General features: G+C 44.5%; 1 protein-coding gene across 7 annotated transcripts in view; it reads right to left on the reverse strand.

Moving 5' to 3' along the window:
• Positions 1-881: 881 nt before the first annotated feature.
• The window catches only part of RALGDS (ral guanine nucleotide dissociation stimulator), a 145337-nt gene continuing 132699 nt past the window's right edge, over positions 882-13519 (reverse strand). For 5 of the 7 annotated variants that reach the window (XM_088462551.1, XM_088462535.1, XM_088462523.1 and 2 more), the window contains exons 7-18: positions 12321-12536; positions 12108-12211; positions 11728-11812; positions 9820-9897; positions 9500-9586; positions 9104-9136; positions 8475-8596; positions 7979-8074; positions 6747-7011; positions 5484-5729; positions 4850-4964; positions 882-4576 (exon numbers count right to left, since the gene is read on the reverse strand). In XM_088462551.1, the coding sequence (XP_088318677.1) occupies positions 4401-4576; positions 4850-4964; positions 5484-5729; positions 6747-7011; positions 7979-8074; positions 8475-8596; positions 9104-9136; positions 9500-9586; positions 9820-9897; positions 11728-11812; positions 12108-12211; positions 12321-12536 (1623 nt within the window). In that variant the 3' untranslated portion in view covers positions 882-4400. The remainder of the gene's footprint in view (positions 4577-4849; positions 4965-5483; positions 5730-6746; positions 7012-7978; positions 8075-8474; positions 8597-9103; positions 9137-9499; positions 9587-9819; positions 9898-11727; positions 11813-12107; positions 12212-12320; positions 12537-13519) is intronic. The other 2 variants (XM_088462584.1, XM_088462301.1) reach the window with 1 other exon arrangement.

Raw genomic sequence — 13519 nt, forward strand, 5'->3', positions numbered from 1 at the left:
AAATAAAAGAAAATAATGTGTAGACCGATTAACCCCGTCGACTGTCCATATCGACCAATTACCTGTCAACCTGATGCCCCTGTCGACCTATTGACTGTCTACCTTTTTATTGTAGACCCATCAATCCATACCTTTATTGTGTCCTTGTTGCCTTCATATAACAGGGGCAGCCACCTTAACTGCAGTCTAGTGACAACACTGGGGCACAATGCATATGTACTCAGACTGGAAGCAGCCATTTTGTGGACTAGGAGGTGACAGATTATGGGCCTGATTTCAGTAAGGATTGCTATTGCGATCGCAGCTCCATAATCGCACGCAGTCTCACTGCGAAAATATGGTAATGATTGCCATCCCAATGCTGTCGCAGCCTAACATAAGGACGCCCCCTTACCTTATACTTAACAAGTCTGCGAAACCTTCGGTAACATCGGAGCCCCACGCACACAAGGTCTGACCTTACTCAGGAATTGCTAACCTCATCGCACGCAGTGAAAGCCCAAGCTGCGTAGGGCATCACACTGGCTAATTTATGCACGCTCCTGTAACGGCATTCAAACGCACTGGCACGCCTGCGTTTCGCCAACCACCCCCAAACAGTACTTCCTGTCCATAACTCTGCAATGGGTCTGCTTAGTCATCGCGATCGCAGTGGAGTCTTCGTGCACGGGCTCTGCGATGCATGCGCAGAAAGCAACAAATGGCCGATTGCATGCGTAATTGCAGCTGCGATCGGTAGTAAATCAGGCCCTGTATTTTATTTTTTTAAACAAACCCCAATTTCTCTAATAAAATCATTATGACTGTAGTCATCTATACACAGACAAACGATAAAAACGTGTATGCCACAGACATGTCATAAAACAGAAGAGTCTATAATATCAATTTTGGAGTGTTGAAATTTATTGCAAAGACTAGTTTACATTGCTTGTGTACACAGAGCACTTTTGAACAGTCTCCTTCATTAATCCGTTACAAAATACATGACATACAGAGACAGGGTAACAAGTGTAAACATAATGCACCTAACTGGTGCAGTCGCACAGACACACACACAATCACACGCACACACACAGGCCAAAAGAAGATTGCACTTAAAAGAAAAAAAATGAAGGAGAGACAGAGATGAGTTGTGTCGCTTCAGATACTAGTGTTTGAACAGCCATATTCAATTACTTTTGTCATGTATTACCAATTTATACCACTAGGTGGAGTGAGTAAGCAAGTTAAGATTGAATGCTTACAATGCCAACCCCCCTATAATAGAAGCAGTTTCTTAGTATGGAGTTCTGCAATAGGGCACACAGTTGAATTCATTGCACCTGGCAAAAGAGTTAAAACAAAAACACCTTGATGGAAGTTTACACAGTAAAATCACAAAAAAAACCCCCAAACCTACAAATCCTAGAATGCACTGGCCAGGACAAGTCCCAGGGTTATACTACGAACCCCTCTGCTAAACTTATTGGCACTTGTGAAAAAGGAGATGTTCTCCCTATTATGGCAGGAAGTATTTTGTATTTCATTCTGTGTAAACAGTGTAAGCTCACCCTCATTCCTGTCCACATACAGAAAATAATTTACGGGAAGTTAGAAACAGAGAGCATTGCATTCTGGGAGTTGTAGTTTTATCATGTACAGATTGTTATAAAAGAGGTAAGCCATTTTGAGTTTGGGGGGGGCGGGGGTGCAAGTGTTTTTGAATAAATGAAATGTGGTGCTTTCCAGGGAAAAAACAGGGATGATAATAAAAGCCAACAATGCACCTGAGGATCAATTTTGTAGTGATTTCCGTGTCAGCAAGCTAGTTGGGTCACTTCAAAATGGTGGCAGGGCAAGTCACTAGACCAACATTCGGACTACTACGCACCAATGATGTCATAAGTTCCTGGTAAACCGATAGGCTGTTTGGAACATTAGTGCCAATAATGATGACGAATCAATGTAACAATTTCCATGCAGGGTTAGTCAGGACTTTTTCGAGGACTGACGAGATTTTGGCATCAATCACGCCCTCAAATCTCTAGACTATAGACATATATAAAGTTTCAGCTTGGCTCTCTGCTTCCTAGGACGCAGTGTAGGGAGGTTTATAAAACCCAACAACTTTGCACAGACTGGCTATTTATTTGGGACTGCAAAACTCCGTAAAATAGAACAGCATTGTCATCAGTACAATAGTTGCCAACGGCCAATTCATCACAGCAACGCCGCTGCCAGGACAAGGGGTTCATAACTCCAGTATCATCAAACACACATAAACCATAGAACTCCACCGATGGCTTTTAAGGTTCAGTAAGGTAATGGAGTCCGATAGCATCACACACTGTATACAAGAGCTCCTCTCCTTGTCTTGACAACTAAGGTTTTTGCTAAAGAGGCAGTAACACAAGCAGCCAAGACGTTACTTGAAATTCTCACCACAAAACTTCATATAGGACTCTATAGTGCTAAACCATAAGTAGGCGGACTACGGGAGCCATCTTGGATCAAAGGTATACAAAACATGGCTTCCAAAAACTCATTAAGTTACCTCGTGTATGAGGCGATTTGCTCCAGAAAACCCTGAATACTGCACTTAAATGTGAAAATATGACCAGGACATGCAGATACAAATAGCACTTAGGTCATGGCGGAATGTATACACAGGAACCAGTCTGACAGGAAGATTTATCATCAGAGGGCTCATTTGCTAGCAAACAAAAAGCCACTCGCATTGTACAGCAATAAAGATCTTTTTTTGTGTGTGAATGAAAGCCATAAGCCTCTTTTGTAAACAATTTCTCTTTTTGGCGACCTTTTTTTTTTTTTGAAGAACAAGCCTAACGACATCACTGCTGAAATGACCCAATCAGCATCAGCCAAAATCAGGTTGCAAACCTATCAAAACTCTCCACGACCCCTACCCCTCCTCTTAAAATCCTTCAATGCTATAAACAGTTTATAGCATTGAAGGATAAACTGCTTGAAATGTATTTCAGTTATCTGGCAACTGATCGATTAAAGTGTCTTTGAGAATTTTAAGGTTAATGAGGAAGCGGAGGGAGCCGGGTCTCTGTTTTTACACAATATTTACAGTAACTAAAAGGCATCAAACAAATATGTAAATAATGACAGTGTAATAAATGTAATATAAGTCTAACATCTATTTACAACCAATAAATATTTATAAGAAAAAAAAAATAATAATTTTACAAAACAAAAATAATAAAAAAAAAAAACCCTTTCCACAGGTCCAACCAACTTTACAGCCGCTGCCATGTAGGACAAACAAAGGGTATAACATGTTATTTTGGCCCCCGGGCAACTTACTAGTCTGGAGACTGAGTGCCGGTCCATTTGGATATATATATTTTTTGTCTTGACAGAAAGGACTGAATATGTTGGTGAATATTTACAGAAGGAAAATGACTGCACTATTATAATGCAATTATTTGACCCTGTAACAGCCAGTAGGGGGGTGGATACAACTGCTTGACTAATTGATTCTGTCCTCACTGGGGAAACAAGGGTTAAATGGTCTAATTTTGTAGCTCTGAGATAGAATAACTGAGTGGCGGTATGGTTTTCCTGTGTAGATCTTTCTGCTGTTGGATCTTTGGTGTGGTTTGAAATGCTGGATTGGTCTAGGGGGGAGAGAACTAGATCACTGTATTAATATCCCACTGCTGCCACCAATTATTTATTTATTTTATCTGGCAAACAAAGTTTGGCCTAATTAACTGAGTGGTGAAGATGTCCCAGGAACCTATACTTGTTTATGGGTTAAAATATTTTATTTTTTGTTTGTTTATTTTTTTTTTCACAAAGTGCTTTTTTTTTTCCTTTTGTAGAAAACCCATTAAATAATGGTATCCACTGGGAGACTGAGTATTTACATTAACATCCCTTTAAGGGGAAAAGTGGCTAGTGGCGGGCGTGTATGCCTTTCACAGCCTTACAAATCTGCACTGGTTCTCATCATAGAGACGCAGATTATTCTGTTCTGAATGCATCAACACAAAACCCAACTGGGCTACTCCGATTTGTCCACATCCTATTTAATACTGGATCTCTTAGCATGGCACAGGCTGGTCTCCATTGTTCTTCACAGTCTTCTTACAGAGACCCCCTCTACTCAACCCCCTTCTCTTGAAGGCACCTAAGGTGTGGAGGCGGATTCTGGGTCCTGATGGGGGAGCGGCATCTGAACTTGTCTCATGCTGGCTAGTCTCTCACTTTCCTCACAGTTTTAAAGAACCAGACAAGTGAAGGTTGGAGAGCATGGAAGAGAGAAGCAGGGATGTCAGGCCCTCGCCCCATGGTATACATTTCTCATCTCCTGGGACAAGAGGAGACGTGTTATCCTTTGGGTCCCTTTCCATAGTTCTGGCTGGGATAAAGTGAGCTAGACCAGGGTGTTAGAAGATGCCCTTCGCTATCTTCAGTCCCTTCTGCTTCATGCGCGGCAACGTAGAGCTAGATCCGTGCTTTATTTTCACCCCTTTGGAAAAGCCACGCCTTTTCAGTACAAAGTCATAATTGGCTCCCGAGTTCATGGCATAGAAAACGTTAGCATTATCCGGGATTTTCAGCTCTGTGGAGGGAAAGGAACATATATTACATATTTATATAAACATTGGCTGCAGTGTGTTGTACATGGTTCTCTGGTTCCTCTTCAACTGGCGGACAGCATTTTATGTGAATATTGGCTGCCTTCAAGACCCTGAAACTAGTGATGTCACACACAGCAACTGGGAAGTGGACAAACCGGTCTCTTACATTACAGAAAACGTTTCCTCTGTACATTCCTGTGCATAACACACTTAACAGGTCTTGCTATAGAGGGGCATTGCAGAGATTCCTTTACCTCTCTCCTCGGATAGGATCTGAACGAGCTCGTAGTCTTCGGCCCGCTCCCCGTCCAGGTTATGTTTCCCCATTGCTTTGCGGATCACGACGGGCGTTTTGTCCTGACTCGTTACCTGCAGATAAAGGAAAGCCGTGACAACGTGTCTGGAGATGGCTTGTTGGAACTGCTGTTGCTACTCCCAGTCGCCTAACTGACAGGGTCACAATTTAAGTGGGAGGAGATTGATCAAACCTTCTAAAAATAGGACCAGTGGTGGTCTTGCCCAACCAATCAGATTCTAGCTATCAGTTATCGTGTACATTCTATAAAATGATAGCTATAATCTGATTGGTCGCTATGGGCAACGTCTCCACTAGAAGGTGTGATAACTACCCCATGAAGAGGAGAATGTAGAAGAGATACATAGTGCAGGACCTCTAAAGGTTTTAAAGTCAGGGCATAAAATCAATCCGTCTAAGTAGGATGGTCCTCCAGGGGGTTGATGTTGTGGAGTAAGGAGGAACAATAGCCTCTTGGAATAGGCAGAAACTATTAATTAGGTGTTTGGGCCTTAAATAAGGGACTAGTTATCTATATCAAATCAGACATTGTATTCTCCAAAATACAGCGGAGATTGCGGTGGGTCTCTCACCAGAATACTCTTATACATATTTCCGTTGTCCACATCGAGGCTGACCCGGATGATACAGCAGTCATCTATTTGTTGGTTGTAGAGGGGAAGAGACAGGGAGGAGTAACAGGAGATCCCGGAGACTGAGCGTTTGTGCGTCCGCGAGGCCGAGACAGGAGTGGACGACACGGACGAGGAGGAGGCGCTGCTGGAACCTGACCCGATGCCAGACGTGTCCAGAGAGGAGAGCGATGACGATTCCCAGAACTAAGGGCATGAAGAGAACGTCAGATACTTGTTAAAGAGACATTTGCTAAAGCTGGCAGCGATCTGGACCAGCGATCGTCCTGACAGCTGCTAACCCAGGAGACTCATTCATAATAACACGCTATAGCAATGCTAATATAGGTATAGAATTACGTAAATAATATCTGTATAAAGGGTAAGTACTGATAACATTTATTGCAAGCATTAGGATTTCCTATAGCCGAATGCTTTATTTCCTCACATACAGTAACTTAATTCATCATCATATATGGGACACATTGTATCATATTTATACAGAATAAAACCTAACCTAAGTGTTTATTTTTTTTACATGTTCTGCAATAAAACAAATTAGCACCAATATGGGGCACAACTGAGAAATATATGGGTTGGGTATAAGAGATCGACACTAAAAAGGTTGACACTGTATAGGTCGGCAACAATTGGTCACCAGACATAAGATCGACAGGGACAAACGGTATACAGCGTCAAAAGGTTGACATGGAAATGGTCACCGCAAAAAAATGGTCGACACGTTCAGTTTTTTTCTAACCCTCCCCTTAATGCCCCCAACCATCCTAACCCTCCAATAAGTGCCTAACCCTAAAAAAATGTGGCGACCATTCACTTGTCGACCTATTGCCGGTCGATCAATTGGAGTCTGTCGACCTTCCAGCCAGAACCCAAAATATATACAACGCTTACACTAAATTACAGATGGGATGGTAAATGCCCGGCTCCTGCCCGGTGTCTCTTGTTCTGTGTTGTCTGCCAATTTGCGCATAGGCATAGCTGGCACAGAATACACTTCCCTAACCACAGGTTTCTCTCATGCTGCCTGTAGGTAAAACCCTTATTGTGCCTACGGCTGCAAGTTTCCATTTTGCAGTCACCTCTCCGGCGACGCTGCCAATATTTTTAAAGGGTGAATTTGCCCCATTTACACTCGATGATACAACAAAACAATATAGTGTCATCTTTTCCCCACACAGCAAAGCACAGAGAGTAGGGACTGACCCCCTCGGGAGCACAGCGTTCTGCGGCCTGTGTCGGCGTGGCTTGGGGATGTTCCTCCCGTACCTTCTTCTCCTGGCAGTCTGGCGATTCGGGCACGAAGCTGATGTTGATCTCCTCCACGTCGGAACTGCTGGAACCGGCTGACGTGACGCTGACCGAGTCGGCCGTGTCGCCTCCGCAGAGGTGGGGGCTGCACTTCAGCTGGTCAAAGGACTTGGAGTGGGAACTAACACTGGCGCAGGGCTCCGAGCTTGGAGGTTGACGACTAGCGAGAAAAACAAAACAACCGGAAAACAAGTTAGTAAGGAAAGACGCCCGTTCTGTCCTGGCGCACAGTCTATTCAATAGTGTAATATAAAATGTCAGCTCGATGTGCGAATTAAGGGCCTGATTCAGACCCGGACGCTATTTGCGTCGGCTCGCTGGCTAAAAGGGGCCGGCTATTTAAATCATGTGCTCGCACTGCGTCGCGTAAAGCCGCCCACTAAGTAATAGCGAGCGGCCGCACTATGCGCTCGCACCTGTATAAAGACGCCCCTTTGCCACTCGCAACACACGTCATCTCCGGCAGTTGTAGGATTAATCGGGAACATCGAGAGCCATCGGAGCTGCTCGCAGCGCTTGTGGTAGCCTTTTCCCACCACAACATTGTAAGCAGTTCTGGCTAAAACACAACCCAGTCACGTGTGTAATGACGCTACTTTGCTAATTATGCACACCCATTAAACACCGTTCTGACGGTCGGGCACGCCTGCGTTCGCACATCCACACCCCCGTTTTGAAGCACCTTCCCCTGTTACCACCCACAAACGGCACTATGTCACTCAAAATAGCGGCCCGACTGCGGGCTACGGGCGAGCACCTTCCTATCGCAATTACTGGTTCGCGCACTGTGCTTCATACGCATGCGCAGATTGCGAAAAATCGCTCAATGCGAGCGAGCGCAGCATAGCGTCTGGGTCTAAATCAGGCCCTAAGTGAGTAGTGTTGCCATCGGCTTACGCTTTCATCCTGGTGATCTATTACTGCAAACTCAAAAATAGATGTAAAGCTAAGGCAACCTTAGGTTTCTTCCCCAGTAAATATGAAGATGCTACCTAGATGTGCCATAGAGGTTTGGGGAGATACGGAGATACGTTTGGGGCATATGTACTTTGTAAGGTGCAGCGGACAGCTTAAGGCACCATATAAAGGATAATAATAATAATAATAATATTATTAAAGATACTCACTCGCTCCATCTCTTAATGATTCCTGTATTTTTCTTGGCTTTTAAAGTGTTGCTTGCGGATTCAGACAAAGGCTCGATCTCACACGACAGGCTGTAGCTGCATCCAAGAAAACCATACAGGTAAATATATGCCCTATTATAGCATACCACACTACAGTGCAACAGATTGCTTCTACAATGTGACCATTATATAATGCCGGTCACGAGTGCTCTATCCTGGTCTCTTGGACTACGGGGATTATGTCCTCGCCTCATTAGAGAAATAGACCTGGTACCGGCCATAAACATGTTTCAATCCAATCGAATCTTACCGGAAATTCACCACATCAATGCGGTTACAAGATGTGCAACGATTGGTCAATTTGATTAAAAACAAAATGGCTGACAAGATTTGCTCATGTGACCCATGTAGCTCAGATACTGTCCCACAAGTAAACACAAGCGCTACACAACGCCGGTCTTGTTACCCAGCCCATAGAGCCGTGTGACAGACTCACCTCTCCGCCTCGCTCAGCCGCTCTACGCTCTGGAACCATTCAACAAAAGAATCTTCTGGTATAAAACTGTAGTTATTGCAGGCCGACTGAAGCAGCTTGATTTGGGCGATAACTTCAAACTCCTAGAGGCAGAATAATACAGATATAAATACATTAACAAATGACTGACTCCTGAGCATTACGTAATATAGCTCTTGTGTAACAGATTAAGGGTCTGATTCAGCAGCGGACTCAAATTCTATCACAACTGTAATTGCCTACGGATCGCAGTTGCTAATATATGCTAATGCCTGCCACAGCACAGCCCACTGCCGCCTTCTCATATCGGTCCAATGGCGCTCTTTTGAGCAAACATCGGTACCATCGATATACGTTGGGCAGTAGATAATTAAAGTAGGGTCCCAAAGACAGAAAACACTTTTGGGAACCCAACGATAAACTTTGGATATGCCAGTTAAATCCTAATAAGTTAACTAAAAAAAATTATTAAAAAATAGTAATGATAAAATGCAGTTAAAGTACTATAATGTAATAATATTTTTTGGTTCCTTTATACTCCTAAGGGATTCCGTATCAGCTGAACACTAAACTGCTCTCTCACATCTGTGCGGCAGATAGAAAACACTCACCTTCCTTCGCTTCTCAAAGTTGATGAGTCCTCCCTGTTAAAAAAGCATAGAACACATTAATAAGCCACTAAACAGTAACTGTACTTAACATTATTGTGCTGAAACAAGATGTCTGAAAACTGCAGTTGAAGACTCAGAAACAGACTGCCACTGAGCTTTAGCAGAAAAGCTCTGACCAGTGTCTGTCCTTACATTATTTATCACTATGGGAAAAAACTATGTACAGTACCAAGTCAGTTCTCCACAACCTATTTATCCAATAGCAGCGATAGTGTGTGTTTCTGAGTCTCTAACTGTTGTTTTCAGGTATCAGGAGTTATTACTGGAAGCTATGGTATTCTGCATGTTTTTAATCATTTAAAATAGGTATGGTTTATGTTTCTGCTTTCAGACTACCTCCAAATAATCTTTCATCGCCGTGTCCAGCATCACTAGGTCAGTGAGAAAAGTGCCCAGGTACGGAATAGTCCCTTGCATCACTCCCTGCAAACAAAAGAACGATCCTTAGCAATACCGCAACTCAACACTAGAGGGAGCAAGCATGACTTCACGTTTCAATAGTAAACTGAACACACATGTGGCTTCGATCAGTAACTTTATTAAAATCGTATTATTACATAAATAACGTGTCAGTAAACAATGCTGCCCATCTGTTAATGTTTAATAAAGTTTCCAATACAGAATATTTTCAGGGGTCAGCAAACGTGATCACTTACCATTTCTCTCTGCTGCTGTTGTCGCTTTTGGGCCCTCTTAGGGTTAATATCAAGGGTGGCAAATTTGGAAGTTCCCTCCTGAAAAGTGGACGAAAGGATAGGAAAGGGCATTAATGAGGAGTTAATTACTCCATCTGGATGATATTCTGCAATTAATACAATACTGATACGAAGGCAAAAAATCTTGGGGGGGGGGGGGGGGGGGGATCGGGGGGAGTGGTATAAACTCCTGGTCTGCAGTGCTTGCCGATCACTAACAGATGGGCTGGTTGCCTACAGCCGCTGAATAACAAACAAGCCAGGTCCTCCCACACACATTTCCTCTGACAGAATTCCATACCCCCTCAGTGCAATCTAAACTATGTGCGAGCAATTGTCTTGTGGTTAAAGGAGCTTGGCAATGGTATTTGGAATTCTTGTGGCCGATTCAACTTTTTTTTTTTACAAGACCAGGAATAGAGAACATGGTTTAGTACTTAGCCCCAGCTGGATATCACTGACCAAAAAGGTGCATTTCATATGTTGCAGGCAGCTGCCTCTGAGGTGGCGAATGGTAGTAAAGGAGAATTCTGGGAATGTGAGGCGAGGAATTTGATTGGTGGAATCCCGAGTGCCCACACTAGAGAGTTTGACATTTGGCTGCTAATGCATGAAAAGACATTGATAAAATGTCGAGTTTTAATGGCACAGTCTAGAACTCTATCGGGCTCCCGTAATGATGTATGGAAACCTGGGCTGGTAGCTGATAAGGGGCGGCCCAGTCATCTGTGCTGGGCTCTGGCTGGAAAGAGTTGATAAGAGAAGGGAATCCCTCGTACTCCCACATGCCGTCTATCACTGACATGCACTGGCACACCCAATCTGACTCACACAGCCTGCACTTGGCCTGGTGTTTGCAGGAGGGTGTTGCACTTGGGGGTTCCCTCACTCACAAGGGCAGTGACACACTTGCAGAAGTTCCTGGCACGTACACACAGACCGTATCAGGAGTGTGCAGGGCGTGCTACGCATGAAAGGAGGAGATTAGTGGGAGCGACGTGAACACATTAATGAAAATTCAGCAAAATAAGACACTAGACAGCTCTTTAAACAGAGAGGGGCAACAAGACCTATTCGCCAACACGCGTCTCCATTTAAAGATGGCGCTGATAGGAAAAAAAAAAATGAACTATGCAGATTGCTTGGAAAGATCAATGGTTTTCCGATTGATCTGGTCTCAAATCTGACTGCAAAATCCTGCGACCGGACTAAGGGCCTGATTCAGAGGTGCTCGCTATTTGCGAGCGCTCGCTCTGAATCAGGGCGGGCCGTTTTTTTTTCACCGGCCTCCAAGCCGCTCGCTAAGCTGTGGGTGACCACCCACAGCTTTAGCGGGCAGCCCGGCGACGGTCACGATTATCGCGACCATCGGGCTTGCGACGAGACCCTTGTGGTAGGGTCTCTTCGACCGCAAGCTCCAGTGAACTTCCTGCTCTAATAGAGCAGGAAGTTCACTACTGACATCAGTGGTGATGTCATTAGGGCCGCCCACAAACGGCAGGCGTTCCTTCAGGAAAGCCTCAGTTTGTCCAGCCACCCCCCTCTGCACGCCTACAAAATGAGGCGAGCTGTCAATCACAATCGACAGCCGCCCCGTCTTGTAGCGAGTCCCGCAGCGAGCGAAAATGCACTTGCTACGGGGCTCGTGCGTGCGCACTGCCCGGCCATCGACCCGCTCGCGAGCGGGTCTGAATCAGGCCCTAATTACGGACAGCATGCACGGTACACTTTGTAAAACCTATATTACCGCCCCCAGCACATTACCAATTACAGTAATTACATTTTAGCAAACTTACGCCCCACTAGTAATGACGCCCTACACGTCGCTTCCTTTCTTGCTAGACGTGGCTACTTTTATAAAACACCCACCTTAATTAACAGCTCGCGGCTTAAGGAGTGGTTATTCTCATCCGAAAAGATTTCAGACAGTTCCATGAATATCCGGAAGCTCTCCCTAAAGCAAACAAGAGAACGTTACCATACCGTGTAGAGCAGGCCTGGCCAACCTGTGGCTCTCCAGCTGTTGTGAAACTACAAGTCCCAGCATGCCCTGCCACAGGTTTTGCTATTAGGGAATGCTAAAACAGTGGCAGGGCATGCTGGGACTTGCAGTTTCACAACAGCTGGAGAGCCGCAGGTTGGCCAGGCCTGGTGTAGTGCATCAATTAAGTAATGTATGCGACCACACACACATATACTGTACACGTAAATTGTTATAAGCGAGATCAGGTATACAAGTCTGTCCTCACCTGGAAACCTCATCCCATGTCTTCTTCAGCCTGTGGATGACGTTGCACTGAAGGGCTGACAAAATGGCACGGAGGGAAGAGAAGTTCTTGAGGATGCGGCATTCCTACAGGCAGAGAGAGAGTTTGGTTCACAAGACAATTCAATAGCCCCAGAGCCGAGGTAGCATGTAAAAAGTTGGGGAGGGAAGTTGAACAGTCGCTTGCAGAACATACCCTGGCGACGTCTATCCAGCGCTCCACCACCTTCGCCCTCTGCTGGGGCTTCAGTGACCGGTCGCTTAGGCACGTGGCTATGACGCAGTTGGTGACGCTGTTGAACTGGGAGACGGTGGCTCGGATCGTCGGTGCCAGGTGCTCTTTGCCCTTTTTATCCCTTTGGGACCAGATACATCCCAGACAGTGATATGGCACCACTTTCTTAAAGAGATCCTAGGAGGGGCGAGGACAAGAGTGTGTCAGGAAAGGCATAGAACTGTGGCGGCTTTAAAAAAGGGAGACACCATGAAAATGTATGCTATATAAATTGATATTCGTCATTTAAAAATGACCAACTTTTCTTAGAGGAGTAAAGAATTTATGGGTGATATTTACTAAAGTCTAGATGTTGCCCATAGCTACCAATCAGATTCAAGCAATCATCTGCTAGAAGGTGCTAGATAAATGTTAAGTAGAATCTGATTGGTTGCTATGGGCAACATCTCCACTTCTAAAAATTTGCACTTTAGTAAAATACATCTCTAGAAGTTCTGAAATAAATCGAATGCTGACGACACAGCTCCACGGAAGTGGTTCTGAAATTGTACATAGTGTATATTTTGTGGGCTGCAGCGATATAATGATGTCACTATCTCCTAGTGATTGGATAGACCTAATCTTGTCCATCTCCACTGTGTAGGTGAAGTGCCTCCACTCTGACGGTCAGTACATCAGTCACACCTTGCTTTGCAGATTTTATAAGCAGGGAAAGCTTTAATGTGGATTCAAAATAAATGGAGTTAACTCTATAAGATTATTGCACAGTTGAGTCTATTGTATCCTAAACCTGTTGGGATTCCGGCGTCAGGATTCTGTGCAGCCCCAGAGAATAACAAATGGGCAGCACCTTAAAATTAGGGATGTGCAGGCTCGGATTAGTTCGGATTTTCCCGCCAAAACTCGGGTCTCAGAAAGAGGCAAAAAACGTTACCTTTCATGGACAAACAATCTTTCATGGAGTTTTGTCAAGGAATGATGATGTTTGTCCAGGAAAGATGACGTTTTGCCTCTTTCTGAGACCCGCTTTTTGGCGGGAAAAAAACAAAAAAAAAACAATTTGGTGGGAAAATCCAAACTAATCCGAGCCTGCACATCCCTACTTAACATTCACTTTGGTACACACAAACGATAAAACACAGAAAACCACCTTGGGTCCG

Source organism: Taudactylus pleione, unplaced genomic scaffold (genome assembly GCF_031769625.1).
Source record: "Taudactylus pleione unplaced genomic scaffold, aTauple2 ptg000003l, whole genome shotgun sequence".
Lineage (NCBI taxonomy): Eukaryota > Metazoa > Chordata > Amphibia > Anura > Myobatrachidae > Taudactylus > Taudactylus pleione.